Source organism: Oryx dammah, unplaced genomic scaffold, assembly GCF_014754425.2.
Source record: "Oryx dammah isolate SB20612 unplaced genomic scaffold, SCBI_Odam_1.1 HiC_scaffold_18, whole genome shotgun sequence".
NCBI lineage: Eukaryota > Metazoa > Chordata > Mammalia > Artiodactyla > Bovidae > Oryx > Oryx dammah.
The window spans coordinates 71,256,132-71,278,075 of record NW_024070202.1 but is presented as its reverse complement, the minus strand read 5'-3'; the positions used below and the strand labels follow the sequence as shown (position 1 = coordinate 71,278,075).

Here is a 21,944-nt window from a genome sequence, read left to right as displayed (position 1 = left end):
ACAGAGCAGAACTACCCTCAGGCAGCAGCTGTTACAGGGAAGCTGCTCTCAATGGCCATTGCTGACCAGGTGACTGAAAACAGCCAGGCAGAGCTGGGAAGTGGAGGTGGCTGGGAAATGAGCCTCTCTGATGAGCGATCCGGAGGGAAAGCGGAGGGACAGCGGAGGGACAGAGGAGGGACAGGAGGCCTGCTGTGCCCGCAGCTCAGCTGCGAAGGCAGGCCAATGAGTGGCAGGGCGCATGCTCACCATCCTCTCCAGGGCGTTGGGCAGCTGGGCGGCCTTGTCCAGGAGCTCGCTGTACTCCAGCTCCTCGCAGAGCCTCTGCAGCGTGTTGAGGGGCTCATTGAGCTCCACCGGCATGGCCACCTTAGACAGGTCCTTCCCGATGTTGTTTCTCAGGATGTTCCACAAGCTGATGTTACTGGACTTGGGGCACGGCGCCGGCAAACACGTCCTTCTTTTGGACTTGGCTTCCCCCCGACTATCGATCACTGGCCCTGAAAGGGAAATCAGCCTGGTTGCCTTATACAGATTTTCATTTTAGTTTACTACTGAAAAGGAAAAAGAAATCCTCCTTACTGAGCAAATACACAACGATACTGTTAATCTCAATTATCCAGATTATAACTGAAAGTCAGACAATAAAAAGAATCTCAAGCAGCTAAATGGAGCACCCGAAATTATAAACACTAAAACTCATGGACTTTTTTTGCAGGGAACTCTTCATGCTACTGCTCAAAAGCTAGTTCTTCAGAGTTTATATGCACTGAGGATAATATTGGAAACTGGACTGCTATGCCCAGAGTAGGTTACTTCTAATCTCCTTAACTCTGTTTAAAAGCACTTCAAGTTTTGATAAAACTTTTAAAAAATCTTGTAAAAGATCATTTCAAATTCTGATAAAAAAAATTGTGCACATTACAGGAAAATTATAAAGGAAATAAAAGTCATCTATTATCCCACCACCTAGAAATAGTAGCCATTTATTGTTTTCTCCATAGAGGTCACACGTTTGTAGAGTTTAATGCTTTGCTTAATCAGTTAAAATATTTTTCTATGCTACCCAGAATTCTTCTAAAACAGTTTTAATGAATGTAAAACAATTCCATGCTATGAATAAGTCCTAATTTTTTTAATCATTCATCTATTGTAGGACTTCTAGATTTGTTTCAATGTTTTGTTATGATGAAAAAAAAAGTAGTTAATGTACATATTCTTATATATTTGATTGCATCTGATTATTTTCTGGGGACATATAGAAGTGGGATTATTATGTCTAAGAACTCAAACATTTTTAGACATTTGATTCATGTGAGCGTGTGTGTGCTTAGTCGCTCAGTCGTGTCCGACTCATAGACTGCCAGGCTCCACTGTCCATGAGATTCTCCAGGCAAGAATACTGGAGTGGGTTGCCATTTCCTTCTCCAGGGGATCTTCCCAACCCAGGAATCAAACCCAGGTCTCCTGCATTGCGGTCAGACTCTTTACCAACTGAGCTACGAGGAAAGCCCTCATGTGAACATACCGCTCTTCAAAATTTCCCATTTATCAGCAAGCATGTACCAGTGTCCATGTTCTGAGGTCATTCTAGGCTTGTCAGCATTCATTTTGAATTCTTAGCAAATCATAGGTGGACAGTGCTATCTCCTTGTTTTAACTTACATTAAAAAAATTCCTATTGTGACTTGGAATGTTTTCATGAATATTCTTTTCTGAATTGTCTGCTTTCCTAATCATATATTAAGACATAATCTTTTGTTTCTATATTTGCTTTATAATTTAATTGCCGCTTGACATTTTTCTTTAACATTTGGCCTACACAGCTTTTTAAATGAGTGAAACATTTACGTCTTAGATATCTACACCCATCAATTTTTTCATTGTGATAACTTCCATTACTTTATGCTCTGAAATACTTTTTCCACGCCATCACAACCTATTTTCAAAAGAAACCTTTTGCATTATACCAACACATGAGAAAATGGTATTTTATTTTAAAGTCAATCATTCTGAATAATGAGGCTGCTTTGATGAACAGGAGAATATGAAAGTGAGGTCATACTTTGAAGTCTCATGTTAATATAAACATGCAATTAAATTCTGAATTTGTTTCAGTTGCTCAACATGGGCAAAAATCAAGTAAACAGCTGCAAATGATAAGAGTCTACAGAATTGTAAAGTAAAATAAAAAAATAAATAAAAACTGTGTTCCCTGTAATCTCAAAATACTTTGTTTTAAAGAAATATTACACTACTACTAGAGAAGACTCTTTGAGAGTGCCTTGGACAGCAAAGAGGTCAAACCATTCAATCCTAAAGGAAATCAACCCTGAATATTCACTGGAAGGACTGATGCTGAAGCTCTAATAGTTTGACCACCTGATGCAAAGCACCTACTTATTGGAAAAGATCCTGAGGCTGGGAAAGATTGAGAGCAGGAGGAGAAGGGGGTGACAGAGGACGAGGTGATTAGATGGCATCACAATCAACAGACATGAGTTTGAGAAAACCCTGGGAGATAGTAAAGGAAAGAGAAGCCTGGCATGCTGCAGTCCATGGGATTGCAGAGAATCAAACACGACTTAGCAACTGAACAACAATACTACTACTACTAATAATGGCTAATACATGCCTAGCTTTTTACTCTGTGACAGTCTTTCAAGCACTTTACATATATTGTTTCACTCAAGCATTTTACATATATTGTTTCACTTATCCTTTGCAACAACCTCTTGAGATAAACAGTATTATTAGCCCCATTTTACAGATGAAGAAAACTGAGGCACAGAGAACTTGAGAAACTTGCCCAGAACACATAACCAGTGAGTGGCAGAGCTGGGATTAGCTGAGGAAATCCAGTTCCTAAATCTATATTCCTAACCATTGAACCCCCACATAGCACCCAATGCAGTGACAGAACTGAATATGTGCATACTGATTTGGGCAGGTCGGGGAGGGGTATAAATTAATAGGAAACACTCTAAATACCTAGCTTTTACTAAGGATTCAAAGAAATTCTAGTGTGATAATTTTTAAAGACCTGGATCCACTCCTATTTCCTTCTGTAGGAAATATTGTGTCCTAAGATGCAAAGGTTATTTCTACATATAATCTTTTCAGTAGAGTACTGATATGTAGAGATCTAATCTTCCAATTATTGCCAAAGAAGAAAGTTGGGTTTGGCCCTGTGTTTGTTCAAGCTAAGAAAACATTGGTCAGTAATCTAGCAACATGACTGTGGAAAAGAGAGAAAACTGGTGTTTACCTCTTATATGCTTTTCCTAGCTGGTGTCAACTCAGCACAGCTGTGATCTTAGGTCCTTGGGCAAGTCCTCTGTTCTAACTTTGAGCTCTGAACCCTCTAATCCCTCGGTTCCCCTTGGATTCCTCCCTAAGGCCTCAAATAGAAGGAGACTTTGGTGTTCGTCTGTCTTCTTCACCCACAATGAGGGTTCCAATTTAGTGTGGGTGTTGTTTGCTAAGGAAATAGCTGATGCTTTCTCATTTCTCTTTCAGTTCACCTTTTTTTTTTTTTTTTTTTACAAAAAACAGCATATGAACTTGCTTCTACATGACTGGTCTTTACCTTTGAATCACTGGTTCTCAGACTTTTCCACCAAAGGGTTAATCTCTACAGAAACAACTCAGGAATGACACAGAGCATAATGAGCTTCTGACTTCTAGCAGGTATGATGCTGGAAGGATGTTCTTCCAGAAGACAGTAAAATTACCTGTCTTTTTTTGTAATCCTTCAAAGAGCAGGCTCTTTGGCATTCAGATCACAACTCATCATCATCGTATTTAACATGCACTTACTGAGCTGGGAAACACTGAAACATCAAAACGGACCTGACATGGTCCTTGTCCTCCATGTAGATATGAAAAGAGGTGGTGTTCTGGCATAGATAAGCCTACAGATCCCAGGCACACTGAGTACCAAAACTGGGAGTATTTGATGCTACAGGACTCGTATAAAAGCCTGTTCAGTGGGCAGATTCTTCTTAAGGTAGGTCAGCTTCCTAAACAAGCTTTAGTCTGCTTGCTCCTAAATCAGCGCTGTTTGGAGACAGCAGACACTCCAGGTACCCCATGGTTCCAACTCACACTTTCTGGGCATCATTTTCACTCTTGAGATTAACCAGATATAAAGGGACATCTTAGGGTACCTGAAGCCCTACCCCCAAGGACAGAGCAGTTTGTTACTCTCAAATGAGTTATCTTAAAGAATCTGAAACTAAATTAGCACTCAGACCAGACCTTTTACAATATAAGTCCAACAGCATGCCTAGACTATGAAAGCCACTAGATACCTGAAGGCAAAAAGTTATATTCTAATATGTTTGCAGAAAGTTTAACCACACAAGGAGCATCTGTTATATTAATTTTTGATATTCATATGATGATTCATATGCCCTTACTTTATCAAATAGAAATCTGCATGAGCAGACAAATTTATGTGAATGAATACATTTTTCACACGAGTGCCATGTTTCTACCTAGATTATAAAACCGTTGAGGGTGGCAACCACGTCTTAAGTTTCTGATGTAGAATTTGCTCCATTCTCTGTCTGCAGCAGGTACGCCATATATACTTATCAGTTTTCTGCAAAGATCCAAACACTCAAATAATAGTTTGAGATCAAATAATTTAAATCTTACCCAACGTTTGTCTCTCATTATCCAAGTCATTACTGAGATTGTCTAAGGAAAGGTTGTCACTTATGTCACTGACATATGAATCATCTTCAGAAATCTGTGGGGAAAAAGGAAATAATATACATTAGAGTAAACAAGCCAGATTTCATAAAACCTTTACTTCAAATAATCAAATATCTTTAACCATACATTATAAACCTATAGAAATAATTTTGGGTGCTGTTTTCATTAAGCCCCATACACCAGTCTGCCTAGGAGGTGTTGACAGAAAATATGTTATTAAAATTCTTACACATTCTTGATTCATTCTGACAAGGGCAACACAAGTAAATTCCAGATTTTAGTCATTATAAAAATTCTTATAATTCAGATTGCTTTTACAGAATTTGTTAGCATTTGAGTAGAATGAGTTACAATTTGTCTTTTAACTATTTGTGAATAGGAGAATCTTCTATGGATATGAATAGATAAACAATATTAGTACTTATAGTGGTTTCCCCCACTTTTTAGTTTAAACCACTAGGCCATTCAGGTATGACCTAAATCAAATCCCTTATGATTTGGAAGTGACAAATTCAAGGGAAGAGGTTTGTAACGTTGTACAGGAGGCAGTGACCAAAACCATCACAAAGAAAAAGAAATGCAAGAAGGGAAAATGTCAGAATGCTTTACAAATAGCTGAGAAAAGAAGAGAAGTGAAAAGCAAGGGAGAAAGAGAAAGATATACCCAACTGAATGCAGAGTTCCAGAGAACAGCAAGGAGAGATAAGAAGGACTTCTTCAATAAACAACGAAAACAAACAGAAGAAAACAATAGAATCGGAAAAACTAGAGATCTCTTCAAGAAAATTGGAGGTATCAAAGGAACATTTCATGCAAGGATGGACATGATAAAGAACAGAAATGGTAAGGACCTAACAGAGATTAAGAAGAGGTAGCAAGAATACACGAAACTATACAAAATAGGTCTTAATGACTCAGATAACCACCATGGTGTGATCACTCACCTAGTGCCACACATCTTAGACTATGAAGTCAAGTGGGCCTTAAGAAGCATTACTACAAACAAAGCTAGTGGAGGTGATGGAATTCCAGCTGAACTATTCAAAATCCTAAAAGATGATGTTATTAAAGTGTCACATTCAATAGGTCAGCAAGTTTGGAAAACCCAGCAGTTTCCACAGGACTGGAAAAGGTCTGTCTTCATGCCAATTCCAAAGAAGGCAAGTGCTAAAGAATGTTCAAACTACCAGACACTTCCCATGCTGGTAAGGTTATGCTAAAAACCCTTTAAGCTAGCCTTCAGCAGTACTTGAACTGAGAAATTTCAGATATACAAGCTGGGTTTAGAAGGCAGAGGAACCAGAAATCAAATTGCCAATATTTGTTAGATCACAGAGAAAGCAAAGGAATTCCAGAAAAACATCTACTTCTGTTTCATTGACTATACAAAAGCCTTAGATTGTGTGTTGGAAAATTCTTAGAGATGGGAATACCAGACCATCTTACCTGTCTCCTGAGAAACCTGTATGTGGGTCAAGAAGCAACAAGAACCTTATGTGGAACAAATGACTGGTTCAAAATTGGGAAAGGAGTACAGCAAGGCTGTATATTGTCACCTTGCTTATTTAACTTATATGCACAATACATCAATGCAAGATGCTGGGGTTAATGAGTTACAAGCTGAAATCAAGATTGTTGGGAGAAATTATCAACAACTTCTAAAATGCAGATGATAAAGTGAAGAGGAACTAAACAGCCTCTTGATGAGGGTGAAAGAAGACAGTGGAAAAACTGGCTTAAAACTCAACATTCAAAAATCTAAGATAATGGCATCTGGTTATATCACTTCATGGCAAATAGAAGGGGAAAAAGTGGAAACAATGACAGGTTTTTCTCTTCTTGGACTCCAAAATCACTGTGGATGGTGACTGAAGCCATGAAATTAGAAGACACTTGCTTCTTGGAAGGAAAGCTGCAACAAACCTAGACACTGTATTAAAAAGCAAACACACCACTTGGCCAACAAAGCTCTGTATAGTCAAAGCTATGGTCTTTCCAGGAGTCATGTACAGATGTGAAAGTTGGACAATAAACAAGGCTGAGCACCAAAGAACCGATGCTTTGGAACTGTGGTGCTTGAGAGTCCCCTGGACTGCAAAGAGATCAAACCAGTCAATCTTTAGGGAAATAAACCCTGATTATTCACTGGAAGGACTGATGCTGAAGCTGAACTTCAATACTTTGGCCACCTGATGCGAACTGCTGACTCATTGGAAAAGACCCTGATTCTGGGGAAGATTGAAGGCAAAACGAGAAGAGGGCAACAGAGGATGAGATGGTTGGATAGCATCACCGATTCAATGGACATGAACTTAGTCAAACTCTGAGAGATACTGAGGGATAGGGAGGCCTTGCTGCAGACCATGGAATCGCAAAAAGTTGGACACAACTTAGCAACTGGACAACAACAACAAATTAGTCCTCCTATACTGAAGAGCTAAAATGACCAGTACACTCACTCAAAATATAATTATAAATTAATTATAACAATAATTATATATTATAAATTACTATAGATCAAATTCAATACTGAAAAAATATATAAGGGGCTAACTTCTGGCCCTGTATTGCAAATAATACATTACAGCTTATAATCAAAATCATTAAACTACAATTGAAAACAGGTATAACAAATCAAGTATCAATAACAGAAACCAGGGTGTGCCCAATACTTACTTTCACAACCTTTTCCCCCTAAGATTTTTTATCTTTTTATGACTTTTGTGGTATAACTTATAAGAAGATCCTTAGAAAGTAATGATAAAAAGGGGCCATTGAGTTCAGTGTTTCTAAATTTTGGCTATTTCCCGAATGAGTAAAGCAGCAGGAGATTTGGAGGGCAACTAACTGAAAACAGTGCTTGTACCTCATTTTCTGAAGAGCTTGGAGACAACAGAACTTCCTGGGCATCAAAAAACTCTGAGAGAGAGTCAGTGATGGACAGTCTGCTCTCATTGGAAAGCTGATGGACCAGAGCCCGACTGTCATCTCTGGAGTTTTCCTATTGGAAACACAAAATCAAAAATGCACATATTTAGAAACAGTTTCAAGAAAAGCAAAATAAACAATTGATTTTTTACATGATGCACAAGGTCACAGGCCCAAGCTAACAAGCAGCTATAAGCAGAGAGCAGCTTCAGAGTTGAAGAGAGGTAAAGCTCACCAAAACATGGTGAGAAGTGAAGTTCTCCCCACAAAGGGCCCCTTGTTTACAGGCACCATTACAGCTCAGACACACACAACAAACCTCAAAGCCAAAAAAAAAAAGACTGTGCAGGCCAGTTTTTATTCCACTTATCTGATTATAGACCAGGGGATCTTTGCAGAAACTAACGCCTGTGGCTGGTGACTTGTTAACGTAAGTGATATTGATATGTCTCCCATTAATAACACTTACGTAACAAAAGATGTATGAACACATCTCTGGTCAGTAATGTGTTAACAGGGGAAAAATTCCAGTGCTCTCTGAATCCTCTTATTCTCTACCACTACAGGACGTTTCTTTTCATCCTAAAATTTCCTCTGAATTGTACTAAATGCATGTCCTTGCATGGCTGGTTCAGACCAACACAGCTTTCTCCTGCCCCCATTCTCTCCCAGAGACCAGAGTGCTGCTTCTGAGGCATCCTTTGACAAATAAGCAGTGTGTTTCAGTCCAGAAGTGCCCCTGGTGGCAGATCATCCATTATACATGGATGCATGAGATAAATTCTCTTTGTGTCTTTCCAGCCACACTGACTCTGGGAGGGAAGAAGTCCCCAATCCCATTTATAAGCTTCTCCCTGAACAACATGATAGAATATCAGCATTTTCTCCTCCTGCATCACTGAGCCTGGACATTTCCTATGGGAAGTACCTAAATACTTGGGAATGTGTTTTCTATGCTATTTGCAAGTGAAAATTTAACCCAAGAAATTGAGCAACTGCACTGTGCTGGTCATGGTGGGATACGATGATGAATAAAACAAGGTTTCTGGCCTGAGTGAGCCAGGGTACACTCAACACAAAAGCGCTAAGGACATGGGGAGGAAGGAGAGACGACTCCATGAAGGGGCTTTGGTTGGGGAGGGCTTCACAGAAGAGGTGAGGCCTGATACCTTGAGGAAGGAGAATGGATTGAGGATGAGATACTCTGATTCCTTTGAATCAGAGAAGATTGTTGTCTGAACATCCCAATAGCTCACATTTCTCACAGGGCTGATAAAGGAGCTGCTTCTACATCCTTATGTATCTGATAAAGGAGTCCCAGAATAACTTGGGAAAGAAACGTTAACACGTAATATATCTTTCCAGAAGTTTTATGAGAGCAGGACACACTCCTCAGTCTCCTAAGATGAGGGTGCTATGACCAGAGGGCCCCAGCATTTGTTCATAATTGATAATATCAAGTGGGCAAGTGGTTGCTTAATGGAATGTTTACCTCAGGAACACATTTCAACGTATATCCCTTTCTCTTCTAGCCAAGCCATTTATTGAAAGGTCCTACCCATTTTAACATCCCTACAGCCTTCCATCCCAACAAAACTTAAATCACGTGAAGATCTATAAATAAGCATCACGGCTGCCCCCCTTTAAAGTACAGGTCTCTCCGCAAAAGAGGAGACACAGTAATGAACAACTGAGCTCCCTTAACATTCACTGAAACAACAGAACTGCCCTCTGTCTTTGCTGTATCACTGAAGACTCTAATGATTTATTTACTTGTTCTCCTCATTAATTTATTAATAGTCACTCTGGCTCTTTCTGTATCTCCTTCCTCCTAGGCTGATGGGTCAGAAGGATTTCTTGGCTGGATCCACACTGAAAATAGCACAGCTGGCCCTCGCCCTTTCTGCTGTTCCATTACTCCAGCACCTTCCTGTCGATACCCACCCAAAACTCCACAGGACTGCGGCGGCCCCTGCCTGCACAGCCCAGGACCTTGTAGATTAAAATACTGACCTAGCCAGTGTAACGCCAGCATATCCCCTTAAGCTGGGAAGGCCTGAGTGGTTATCTATTTTGTACATCACAAAAAGAGAAATAAACAGAGAAAAGAGAAGGAAAGGAACACATAATTCCATCACACTAAATCAACCACTATAGGCATTTCGATAAATTTCTCTCCAATCCTTTTAATACATATATCTTTGTTGTGAAATAATTGTCATCTAACATTATAAACTTCTCCAAACTACACTGCACCATAACTTTTACAATTAACATTTTTTTGGATGTTAAAGGTAGTATGTGTTTAAAACAGCAAATACCAAAAGATGTAAATAAATATCACTTAAAATTCATCACCCAGGGACTTCCTTGGTGGTCCTGTGGTTAAGTTCCTGCACTTTCAATGCAAGGAACGTGAGTTCAATCCCTGGTTGTGGAATTAAGGTCGCATAAGCCACATGGTGTATGTAGCCAAAAATTAAAAAAAAAATTTTTTTTAATTGATCACCCAGGTGTGGCCGCTATTTAGCCAATCAGTGTACTTTCTGTATTAAAATATTTGTGTATAGATTGTTTTTAAGTTTGAAAACCTGAGGTCACACTCTCCATAGTCTTTTTTTTAGTTTGTTACATTCAGTTAATACTACATTGTGAACTTCTCCCCAGGCTATTAAAAGTTCTTTGAGACAATGAACTTTAGCAGATTTTACGGAGGTGTGTGTCACAGAGTAACCATTTCATTTACTGGAAATTAAGTGTTTCCAAATTTGTAAAGATGGGGAAGTGGAAGTGTCAGTCACTCAGTCCTGTCCAACTCTTTGCTACGCCATGGACTATAGTCCTCCAGGTTCCTCTGTCTGTGGAATTCTCCAGGCAAGAATATTGGAATGGGTAGCCCTTCCTGCCCTGCAGAAAGATTCTTTATCATCTGAGCCACCAAGATGATGAACAGGTTTGCAGATGTCTCTTTGCTTGTGTCATTAGTTCTTAGAATCAGTTCTCAGAGTAGAATTATTAAAAATGTTTAAGGCAAAATATATATTACCTAATTATATCAAGAGACACTCTATTTTCTTTATATCTATATAGCCACCGAATACTATAACTTAGAAAACTGTTTTATTCTAACTGCTTTAATTTGTATTTTTTTGTTAAGAATCAGGTTGAATAGTTTTTTTCTTTAAAAAAATAAACAAACTAGCTTTACACGTATAAATGAATCACTGGACTGTATACCTAGAACTAACAAGAGATTGTAAATCAAGTGTGTGTGTGTGTGTGTGTGTGTGTGTGTGCGTGCGTGCATGCGTACGTGCGTGTGTGTGTGTGTACTGAGTCCTAGTCCAACTCTTTGCAACCCTATGAACTGTAGCCACCAGGCTCCTCTGTTCATGAGATTTTCCAGGCAAAACTATTGGAGTGGGTTGCCATTTCCTCCTCCAAGGGATGTTCCCAACCCAGGGCTCAAACCCACGCCTCTCGCAGCTCCTGCACTGGCAGGCAGATTCTTTTCCCCTAGAACCACCTGGGAAGCCTGGAAATCAATTACGTGCATGTCGCTGTTGTTCAGCTGCCCAGTCATGTCTGGCTCTTTGTGACCCCATGGACTGCCGCACGCCAGACCTCCCTGTCCCTCACCATCTGCCAGAGTTTGCACAAGCTGATGTCCACTGGGTGTGGTAAATCACTAAATCAACTGTGCGCTTAGTTGCTCAGTCATGTCCAACTTTTTGCGACCCCATGGACTGTAACCCACCAGTCTCCTCTGTCCATGGGGATTCTCTAGGCAAGAATACTGGAGTGGGTTGCCATGCCCTCCTACAGCGCATCTTCCCAACACAGGGATCGAACCCAGGTCTCCCACACTGCAAGCAGATTCTTTACTGACTAAGCCACCAGGGAGGCCCAAATCAACTATAATTCAATTAAGAAACAACAACAACAACTAGCAGTAGAGTTGTTTAACACTGGAGCAGGTTAGGTCAGCATACACAGGACCTCCCTCTGCACTTCTTTGCATCTTCCAGTGAGCTGATAAATATCATAAAATAAAAAAATTTTTTAAAAATTTTCCTTTTGGTATTTTTTTGTGAATAAGGTCATTTTTCTCATATATTTGTTGAGGACTTAAATTACCTGCTCTTACCTGTTAATTATTTACATATGAAAGTCATTACCACCTATTTAGTATTATCTAAGTCTGTCATTTTTCACTGAAAACATTTGTTCCTAGTCTATTGACTCATTTTTTCACACACACAACTTCTTTTCCTTAAAAAAAAAAAAAAATTCCAAATCTCATCAACCTGTCTTTTGTAATTTTTCCAGTTGCTCCCACATTTAGGACATCCTCCGTACTCCAGCCATTTGATAAACATTTAAATCAACATTTTTCAGTTTGAATTTAACTCTGATTCACTAGTGATTTATTTTAGAGTGCAATGGAAAGATTTAAACTGCTTTCAAGCTGTGTCAGCCTACTTATTGAAAAATTCATCTGTTTCCTATTGATTTTTGAGCCTTTTCTATCATAAATTTATTTCATTCTTTTTTTATATAAAATGGTGCTATGCCTGAAATACTTATTCTGTTCCACTCTTACACCATCACCGCCATATTTTCACTACTGGAGCTTTACCATGTGTTTTACCTGGGGGCTTGGCCTGTCTTTCCTCACCACACAGCAGTATGGTGCTGCTAAGGAGACAAGTGCTTGGGACACAATAGAACTGGACTTAAATCCCAGCTCTACCCTTTATTCGCTGTGTACCCTGGAAGAAGTCATTTAACTTCTCTGGGCTTTAGTTTCCCTGTCTCTAAAATGAAACTACCATCACCTATCTCATAGAGTCATGATTAAGATTTTAGGAGATAATGCGTTCAAGTGCATGTGGAATACAGGAAATAGGTAGTTAAAAGAATCGCGTTTCCTCTTGTTTTACATTTTTCTTTCAAGTTCTTGCTTTTTTGGCCTCTTAAATAGACTTTAGATATAGTAGGTTATTATCCCCAAAGTCACTTGGCCTTTCATTTGGAATTTAAAATAATATAAAATAACCCAAGAATTCATAACCTGGTAATAGTAAATGTTCACATTCAGAAATTTAAACTAGAAGTACTTGATAGGATATGAGAGTAATTTTTGATAGGAGGGGAGAGTTTAGAATCCAAGTAGATTTTAGAACACCAAAGATGAATAATTTGTGCAGTGAAAAGGTAACAGAAGGGAAGCAAAGAAAGAAAGAGGGCCTAAAAACAGAGTACCCGGGGCTGACCCCACTGTGGGGACTGTCATTCCCATAGTGTGTGAGAAGTGTTTGAGAAGCTACCCAAGAAAAGGACACTGGAGTCTGGCTTTCGGGCTTTGGGCAGCTAATTCTACTCATTCTCTTACTTCCTGAAGGCAACGGTGGCTTTTCCTTTACTGGGAAAGTCAGCCTGAGTCACTCTGAAAAGCAGGATAAAACATGGACCACAGAAAATCACCGAGAGAGAACTAGATCAACGAGACAACTGCACCATCAGTTCAAGACTCCAGAAGGTCACTGTGGGAGGCATGAGTTTGCGGATGTCATGGCTCCTCCTCAAAGGCAACGAAGAGTGTTTAACCTTTGGATACGTTACTTGTGAGATCAACTTTAAAACGTGCATTTAAAAAGACCTTTGATTCTGGTTTCCTTTCCCAAATGCAAATAGCCCCAGGTGTATACATGGAATATAAATTAATAAAGCCATAACTTAAGGGTCAACTTGCCATTTATCTCTTTAACAGCTTGTTAAATAAATTAATGTAATTAGGTTATAATATGCTACTAAGATCATGGCATCCAATCCCATCACTTCATGGCAAATAGATGGGGAAACAGTGGACACATTGGCTGACTTTATTTTTGGGGGCTCCAAAATCACTGCAGATGATGATTGCACCCATGAAATTAAAAGACGCTTACTCCTTGGAAGGAAACTTATGACCAACTTAGATAGCATATTAAAAAGCAGAGACATTACTTTGTCCGCAAAGGTCCGTCTAGTCAAGGCTATGGTTTTTCCCGTGTTCATGTATGGATGTGAGAGTTGGACTATAAAGAAAGCTGAGTGCCAAAGAATTGATGCTTTTAACTGTGGTGTTGGAGAAGACTCTTGAGAGTCCCTTAGACTGCAAGGAGATCCAACGTGTCCATCCTAAAGGAGATCAGTCCTGGGTGTTCACTGGAAGGACTGATGTTGAAGCTGAAGCTCCAATACTTTGGCCACCTGATGTGAAGAGCTGACTCATTTGAAAAGACCTTGATGCTGGGAGGGATTGGGGGCAGGAGGAGAGCGGACAACAGAGGATGAGATGGTTGGATGGCATCACTGACTCAATGGACATGGGTTTGGGTAGATTCCGGCAGTTGGTAACGAACAGGGAGGCCTGGCGTGCTGCGGTTCATGGGGTCACAAAGAGTTGGACATGACTGAGCGACTGAACTGAACTGATGCTGCCTGGAAACAGGCACCAACCACCAGAGTGCCATGGTGTTCGGCAGCAAGCCACTTTCAGCGACAGTCAGCCACCATCACTGAGCCCTGCTTCAGCCAATCCACAGATTTATTCAGAAGAGAACCTAATTGGTGAGCATGTTTCTTTGCCCAGGCCTGAAATGAAGGCCCCTGCAGATAACATTTCAGTGCTCTGTCCTGCCAGGGACTCAATTTAGGCCTGGGCTAAAAAGTGATTGAAAAGATCTCTTGGGGGCAGTGAAGATGTAGAGGAATTTCATGGTCAATCACTGATGTGTATCTCAGAAGATTTGTAACTCAGAAGTAATAAGAAGCCTGCCAGCCCTGAGGAGAGAGTGTACCACCCTCATGAGAAGGGGTTCCCATTAGGTCAGGGGATAGCCTGTGCTTCACATGGAGGTAGATGTCTGAGCTTCTTGGTCTGATTGATTCCAGCATCTTATCTGCCCATCACCCAACTCAACAACATTGCAAGAAGTAAAGGTATTGTGTCAGGGTTTGTTTTCTTTGAGAACAGAAAAAGGAGGAATATGTATTAAACATAAAAACTCCTTTAAAAAATTTACAACCCTTGTATCTGAACTTCCTTATTTTTTATGGGCTCAGTCTAATCCACTTGTTAATGAAAAATTTAGCACAACTGAGGCAGGCATATAAGAGATGGCTAAAAACTATTTTGACTTTCACTACCCTTTTGTACTGATTTTTTTTTTTCAAGTCATCCACTTGGATTTTTCTGAACTTTCTCATTTTAAGCATATTCAAAGAATATTTTGGATAAACATCCCGAGTCTTGAGAAAACATATTTTTAACATACTATAAACTGACCAAAACACTTCAGTTGTAATATTTCCCCCCACCAAAGGGTACAGCTGTATTAAAAAAAAAAAAAACACAGGAAATGGAGAAGGAAACAGTCATACAGAAAGCAGAGAGAGATTCTCAGAGGGGGAGCTAGGATTCTATCGGTAGGAGAAAGTGAGGTTTATTCAGAAGTAACAGGAGAAAATATTTGTCTCTTAGTCCCCACTCCAGTGGGACTCCGACTCCCACTCCTATCAAGAGAAAAGGGTGATCCTTAGGAGGATAACAGGGTAAAGAAATAGAAAGGGAAGAAGCATTCTAGGGGGAAAAAGCAGTTTAGAAATGCAGTTGGCAGCATACGTTTAAGGAGGCCTTGGGAACTGCAGCCATCATGGTGAAGGGAGCACCACTCCCAGGGCAGCAGGGAGGCTTCAAGGAGAGACAGATGGCATTGTGTGGGAGCAGGGCGGGCGACATTGCCCAGAGGAGAACCTTACCCACCTCTGCCAGACCGTCACCCGACTTGGCAGCAGCAGGGAGGTCGAGGAGCAGAGACTCGGCATGGATTCTGCATAAGCGTTCTTTAAGATCAGTGTTTTGTGCTAGGGCCTGGAACATGTTAAAAATAGTGGGGCTCTGTTAATCAATGGATGTTTCCAAAAGCACAGCGGTAAGCCCAGTGTGGAGGAGCCCTCATGGGGGCACCTCCTGGACTTCTTTCTTGAACATTATCCAACAGGATACTGGTGCTTGGCAGATACAAGCTATTAAACACTGGGAATGCAGACCCTTCTCGACTCTCATTTCCAGGGATGAAAGCAAGGGTTAGCAAGGCTTTCCTTTCAGTGGAGAAGGAAATCACACACACCTATTAAGCCCTCATTGCTCTTGGTTTCTTGGCCCCTCCTCCTCCTCAGCTGCCTTCAGTCTCTTTGAACTGCTCCCCCTAAAGATTCCAAGCTCCTTTCTCATCTGTAATAAAAACGCTGCTCTCACCTCCATGTGACTGGCCATATTTTAATGTTCTGTCACACTGGTTGAACAGGGTCTTAGAAAGTGTACTGAGAAGTAAGATTTTGCAGAGGATTAATTTTACTGTTTTACAACATAGGTATTGATTGTTTTATGTTCATTGTTCATGACTAAGATAGTCTATTTAAAAAAAAAAATAAGAGAGAGAGCGCTCACTTACCTGGATAGAGGCTAAGCACCAGGGCCCTGGGAGGGGGTTGTGAGCTCTTGTCAGCCCACGTGGACCTCTTTTACTTCTTCTCCCTGGGCAGGTCTGAGTCCCCTGCCCATCCTCCCAACTAGGAAGGTAAAGAAAGGTGTTTTCCTTCATGCTAGTTTCCCCTGTGCTTCATGACCAGCGTCCTTCAAATGATCTGTCTTTGAAAGGGACAACTTCACCTGATTGTCTCCTACCCACTCCCACAATCAGTATCCCAGGTGCCTGCACACAGATCCATCCTGTCCGTCTGTCTTCCTGACTTTCTTCTGAGAAGCTCAGAGCCTTTTCCCATCCATCAGGGCCCATAGGGTACACCTATGAGAGCACAGAAGGATGTTCATATCTCACCCACTGCCTGGATCTCAAAAAAGAATTTTGGCTTTATTTTTTAGTATCCACAGTTGGAATGAATTATTTGGAAATTCTGAAGGGTCATTTAGGAAACAGAGTAAATGTGCCTTAAAGCACACAACTACATTTAAAAACCTCTATGGGGCACTCACTTTGGCCAATATATTGCTGGCATCTTACACAATGGCTAGAATCTCCAGATAGCCTGAAAAATATGCTATTTTAATAGCTTCTCTTTCCTTTGTGAGCCACAGGCAGAAAAAAAAAAACAACAACAACAACACAAAGGTTGTACATTCAACACAGATTCATTCTGATAGCCCTGAGATAACTCTCAAATTTTTACTTTTGAAAAACAAGCCTTGAATCTAACCAGGAATCCAAGACAAAAAAGAAGTAAATGATCATTCCATTTTATCTCAACTTTCTAATGACTTTGGCCAGGGACACCATGGCCAAGCGGGTCTCATGGCCTCTACCAGACCAGCAGATTAACAAAACGAAGCTGGACCTCACACAGGAGGCGGGCAGGGAAGAGGAAGACCACAGGGAAAGGGCCGCTGGGCAGCCTGTCAGAGGTACCTTCTAAATGCACTAAAAGCCAACCTGCTTGGAGCAATAAGAAATGCTTTCCCTCCTACCCTGGCAACCAGTCATCTGTTTATTATCTCTGTACGTTTGCTTTTCCAGAATATCATATGAATGGATCAGTATATAGTCTTTTCAGGCTGGCTTATTCCAGTGAGCAATATCCATTTATGAGTCACCCATATCTTGCATGGCTTGAGAGCTCATTTCTTTTTATTGATGAATAATATTCCACTGGGTGGCTGGGCCACAAAGAAATGACACAAATGAATAAAGAAATGCTTTTTACCACTAAAAAATCAACTTTTAAAAAAAGTAAAGAACCACCCTGCTTCTCTCAAACCAAAGTAGCAGACTGTGTGTGACTGACTGTCCATTACAATCCAAAAGGGGGTGTTTCTGCCTCTCAGCTGACACCATTAAGACTCTAAACATGGAGTCGATCCATGTTATTTTCTATTTCTTTCAAAGATAACATACTGGGAATGTTCCGCTGAGTGAACACACCTTCAGGTACCTTACAATGACAGTACGTATCAATGTTGATGTATTAACAATTAACATTATACCAAAAGCATCACTTTACTTCTCTCGGTAACATGATGAGCAGAAAGCATAAGTGGGTATTTTCTAGTTCTCTCATTGCTTGAGTTAGCTTCTGAAAACAAGACCCTAAAATTCATCTCCCCTACCTGACCCTACATAGAAGGGTCAGTATCACTTCAGAAGGTAATTGTATATGCGCACACTCTCTCTTTTCATAGTAAGGATTCTACATGGAAGTAAAGCATAGGAGCAAATAAGTATGTTCTTTTAAAAGTTCTCCAGCTTCTGAAAGATTCAGAGTGAACAATCAGATACTGTCAGCTATTCAAAATAGAATACTAGGACACTGCACTTCAGTGGAGCCCAGTTCTGAGGAATAAAACTGCAATCAATGGGGAAAAAGGAGAGAGCGTGAATGACAGGCTGGCTCACTGAAAAACATTTGAGGCTGGGCAGTGATTTTTCTGTTTATTAAGAAGGCACAGTGACTGCCTGACACTCCTTATGACTCATCTCTTTGTGCCCACGGTGGGGAGCAGGTGGGAGCTAAATGTTTGTACTATCAAATCAAATCACTTGCCTGTCTTTGAAAGAGATAGGCTGTAAATAGGTAAACAGGATTAACCCTGGGCGGTAGAGAAGAGTGTGAATTCAAAGTTTCACTCCGCTGCCTGTATCTATCAATTTGGAAAATCAGTCAAAGCTTGTGAAATCTTAGGTATGGAAATCTGCAAACCATCAGACTTTGTAAGCATTAACAAACAAATGTCTGTAAGACAAACACGTAACAAAAGCTTTACAAAAACAGAAAACTCAAGGTAAATAGGAGGAAACCAAACAGAGTATCTAATGCTCAATGAAATATTTGCTACTAAGATTTGGGGTAGGCTCAGCTTTGGTGTTTAGAATAGGCAGAGCTGATGAAAGGTTAGAATATAATTTGGATAATGTATTTGGTTTTCTCATGAATTTTCAACACAACCATGGCGATGGAAAACATAAAAAGTTCATGAGCCCAGACACACTGTCAGGCATTGCTGTGACTCAGAGATGTAACTTACGGATGACAGGGCATGCTTCAGACCAAGGACCTGGGCAGAGGGGGAGGCAGAAACATCTTGCTCCATCAGTTGCTTCAGTTTCTCTCTCTCCGTTGATATGGTATTAAAAGCTGACCTTAAAGTGAAGTAGACTATAAAGATATAATCATTATAAAAAAGAATAAAGGAAGAGGCACAATTAAAAACAAGAAACAGAATTCTTATAAAAGAATTTAGAAAAGTAACAGTCATGAATATTTCCCATTCAGCAAATGTACCCTACTGTGACTTTAAAAAACACATCTGAAATGTACAACACCAAACGTGAACCCTTATGTAAACCATGGGCTTATGGTGATAATGATGTTTCAGTGCAGGTTTGCTGATGCTCAAGAAATAGACGGCTCTGGTGGGATGTTGATAGTGGACAAGGTTGTGTCTGTGTGTATGGGGGACACCAAACTTCTTGCTCAGTTTGCTGTGAACCTAAAACTACTCTAGAAAATAAGATCTATTAAAATTTTGAAAATTACACACATTTGTCAATCCCAAAGTCCCTATCCACTATAAAATTCCGTTATGACCTGTTCCCAATATATTTTGACACTTGAAAGGACTATACTTTTCAATTATCAACATTTAGTTCTGTTTGTATCCCTAATGACTGGACATGTCTGCAAACACAACTTATTGGGATGTCAGAAGGAAAATGGTAACAAGGCAGAGGAGAAACTAGACAGCACCTTAATTTGTTGTCCAAAATTAATCACTAGCGAGAGTCAGGTAGACTTTGTGTACCTTGGGACTTTCTGTGAAAGTCACACACTATATTAACAGTAATCTGCAGGGTCTTGTTTTCAGAAGTGAAAAAGACACACTGTTATTTTTGCTGAACACCAGCCAAGGATAGGCCATCTGAATCTGATCACGAGGAAACATCAGACAACCCTAGAATGAGGACCATTCTATTTTTTTAAATTGGCCTGTATTCTTCAAAAGTGTCATTTCATCAAAGAAAAGACAGACTCAGGAACTGTTCCCAATTAAAGAAGACTAAAGAGGTATGATAGTTAAATGCAATCTATGACTACAGACTAGATTTTGTACTGAAAGGGAAAGGGATATTGCTATAATTAACATTGAATATGAAAGGCAGGGTAGGTAAAAGTACTATTTCGATGCTAAATTTCCTGAGTTTCATAACTAAACTGTGGTTAAGGAACAGAATATCCTTATTCTTATGAAATATACATGATAGTATAAATGCATAAAAAGAGACAACGTATGAATCCTATTTTCACATGGATCAAAAAATAAACAAATGCACACATATCTGCATGTGTATGCATGTATGTGTAAGTCTGTGTTTGTGTGTGTGCGTGTGTGTGTAGAAAGACAGAGATAAATGTGGCACAATATTTAAAATGGTGAACTTGGGTAAAGATACCTGAATTTTTAAATTATTCTTGCACCTTGTCTGTAAGTTTGAGATTATTTCCCAAAAGGTGTTAACTACCCTTTTCCTTATCAGTCTTTTCACCTGCCTGACCCTGAATTCCCTGCCTCTCAACCTGGCATTCAGCACTTGGTTCACCTGAGTGAGCGTTTAGGTCCAATGAGAGCTCACAGTACAGTAAAAAACACACCAAGTTTTGATCATATAATGTACAAGTTACCTCCAAGAAATAACGCAACTGTCATCTGAATTATTGATCATGGAAATCACATTTGAATATTATCTTTCCAATCTCCTTTATTCTATACTGTTTTAGAAAGGCAGGAAGAGGGAAGAGGCTGATATATACTTCTTCTCTAATGGCCTGGCATACTACTGAATTCCCCGGGGGCTGCATTTTTAGAGGCACTGCTATTTAGGAGTGGCCAATTCAGTATCACAGAAATTAAACATGCATGACTGACTTGCTCCCTTCACTCCACAGCCATGCAGACAAGTGAACCTCTCTCAGTAGGCCATCCCTGAACTTATCTGAGGTTGTGGTGTTTACCCAGACTCAGAACTTCTTCACAAAATCACAGGACAAATAAGGAATTTACTTAAATGCAAACATATTATTAATATGATGCTTCTGGTGACCAAAGATGGGGTCAATAGGTACTGATTTTTCTAATAGTGTCTATGGAACAAGTTTAAATCTCTGATTTAAACAATTCCATTAAGCAAAATAATGGCCAGCACAATAGAGCCACCAATAGTGTGGGCTCCAGCAGCAGCACTGGGTTCTTCCCAGCTCCAAGACTTATTCACTGTAAGACTTCAGACAAGGATATGATGCACCTGGACCCCAGTTTCCTCCCTTGTAAATAGGGACAATAATTGCATTTACTTCATAAGATCTTTATGGGGATTAAGCAAGCTAAAGCACTTAACCTAAAGCATCAGATATAATACATAATAAATGCTATTGAAATAATAATAGTGATGGTAATGAAAGAAACATACACAGATGAAAGCGATGATGACTGCAGTCTTTTGAAATACGGGCAGCAGTTTTTAGATATCTGAGTCTCTTGCTGGGACATCATTTATAAATAAATGCACACAGGGTACAAGTTCTATGAATGAGAGACTGACTAGAATCGGTTGAGCATTAGGAGCAGTGGAAGGTCTTAGCTGGCGAGCAACCAGCCCAGCAGCTAACTCACAAACTGCACTTTAGGTTCTATTAGATGGGCATCCCATCCCTGGCAACCCCACAGGATCCCCACGACCATCTGAGTGGGTCCTTGGGGAAACATCTCTTCACTGTTATTTCTTGGTGAAGTTTCCTTAGTTTATTATTATAATTCTTTTCATAAAACATTATACTGGTTTCAGTATACAACATAATGATTCAATATTTGTATACATTTCTAAATGATCAACAGAATAAGTCTAGTTAACATCTATCAGTTTCCATAAGTACAAAAAATTTTTTTTTCACCATCATGTTTATTGCATAGATGTAGCACTCAGCTGGTTGCCACTTTAACAAATCAATTCCTCTGGCTTTCAGATGGCCTGCATAAAGCAAGGTATTCAACCAAGCTAGAAGATTAGGGCTTCCCTGGTGGCTCAGACGCTAAAGAAGCTGCCTGCAATGCAGGAGACCCAGGTTGAATCCCTGGGTGGGAAGATCCCCTGGAGAAGGGAATGGCTAGCCACTCCAGTATTCTTGCCTGCAGAATCCCATGGACAGGTGAGCGTGATGGGCTACACTCCGTGGGGTTG

At 40.1% G+C, this 21,944-nt stretch overlaps 1 protein-coding gene across 4 annotated transcripts in view; it reads right to left on the bottom strand.

Annotated features, from left to right (window-relative positions):
* The window catches only part of OSBPL3 (oxysterol binding protein like 3), a 98,616-nt gene that overhangs the window by 38,394 nt on the left and 38,278 nt on the right, over nt 1-21,944 (bottom strand). For 2 of the 4 annotated variants that reach the window (XM_040259761.1, XM_040259762.1), the window contains 5 exons: nt 18,737-18,867; nt 15,461-15,568; nt 7,589-7,723; nt 4,663-4,756; nt 250-500 (listed from right to left, as the gene is read on the bottom strand). In XM_040259761.1, coding sequence (XP_040115695.1) covers nt 250-500; nt 4,663-4,756; nt 7,589-7,723; nt 15,461-15,568; nt 18,737-18,867 — 719 coding nt within the window. The remainder of the gene's footprint in view (nt 1-249; nt 501-4,662; nt 4,757-7,588; nt 7,724-15,460; nt 15,569-18,736; nt 18,868-21,944) is intronic. The other 2 variants (XM_040259763.1, XM_040259764.1) reach the window with 1 other exon arrangement.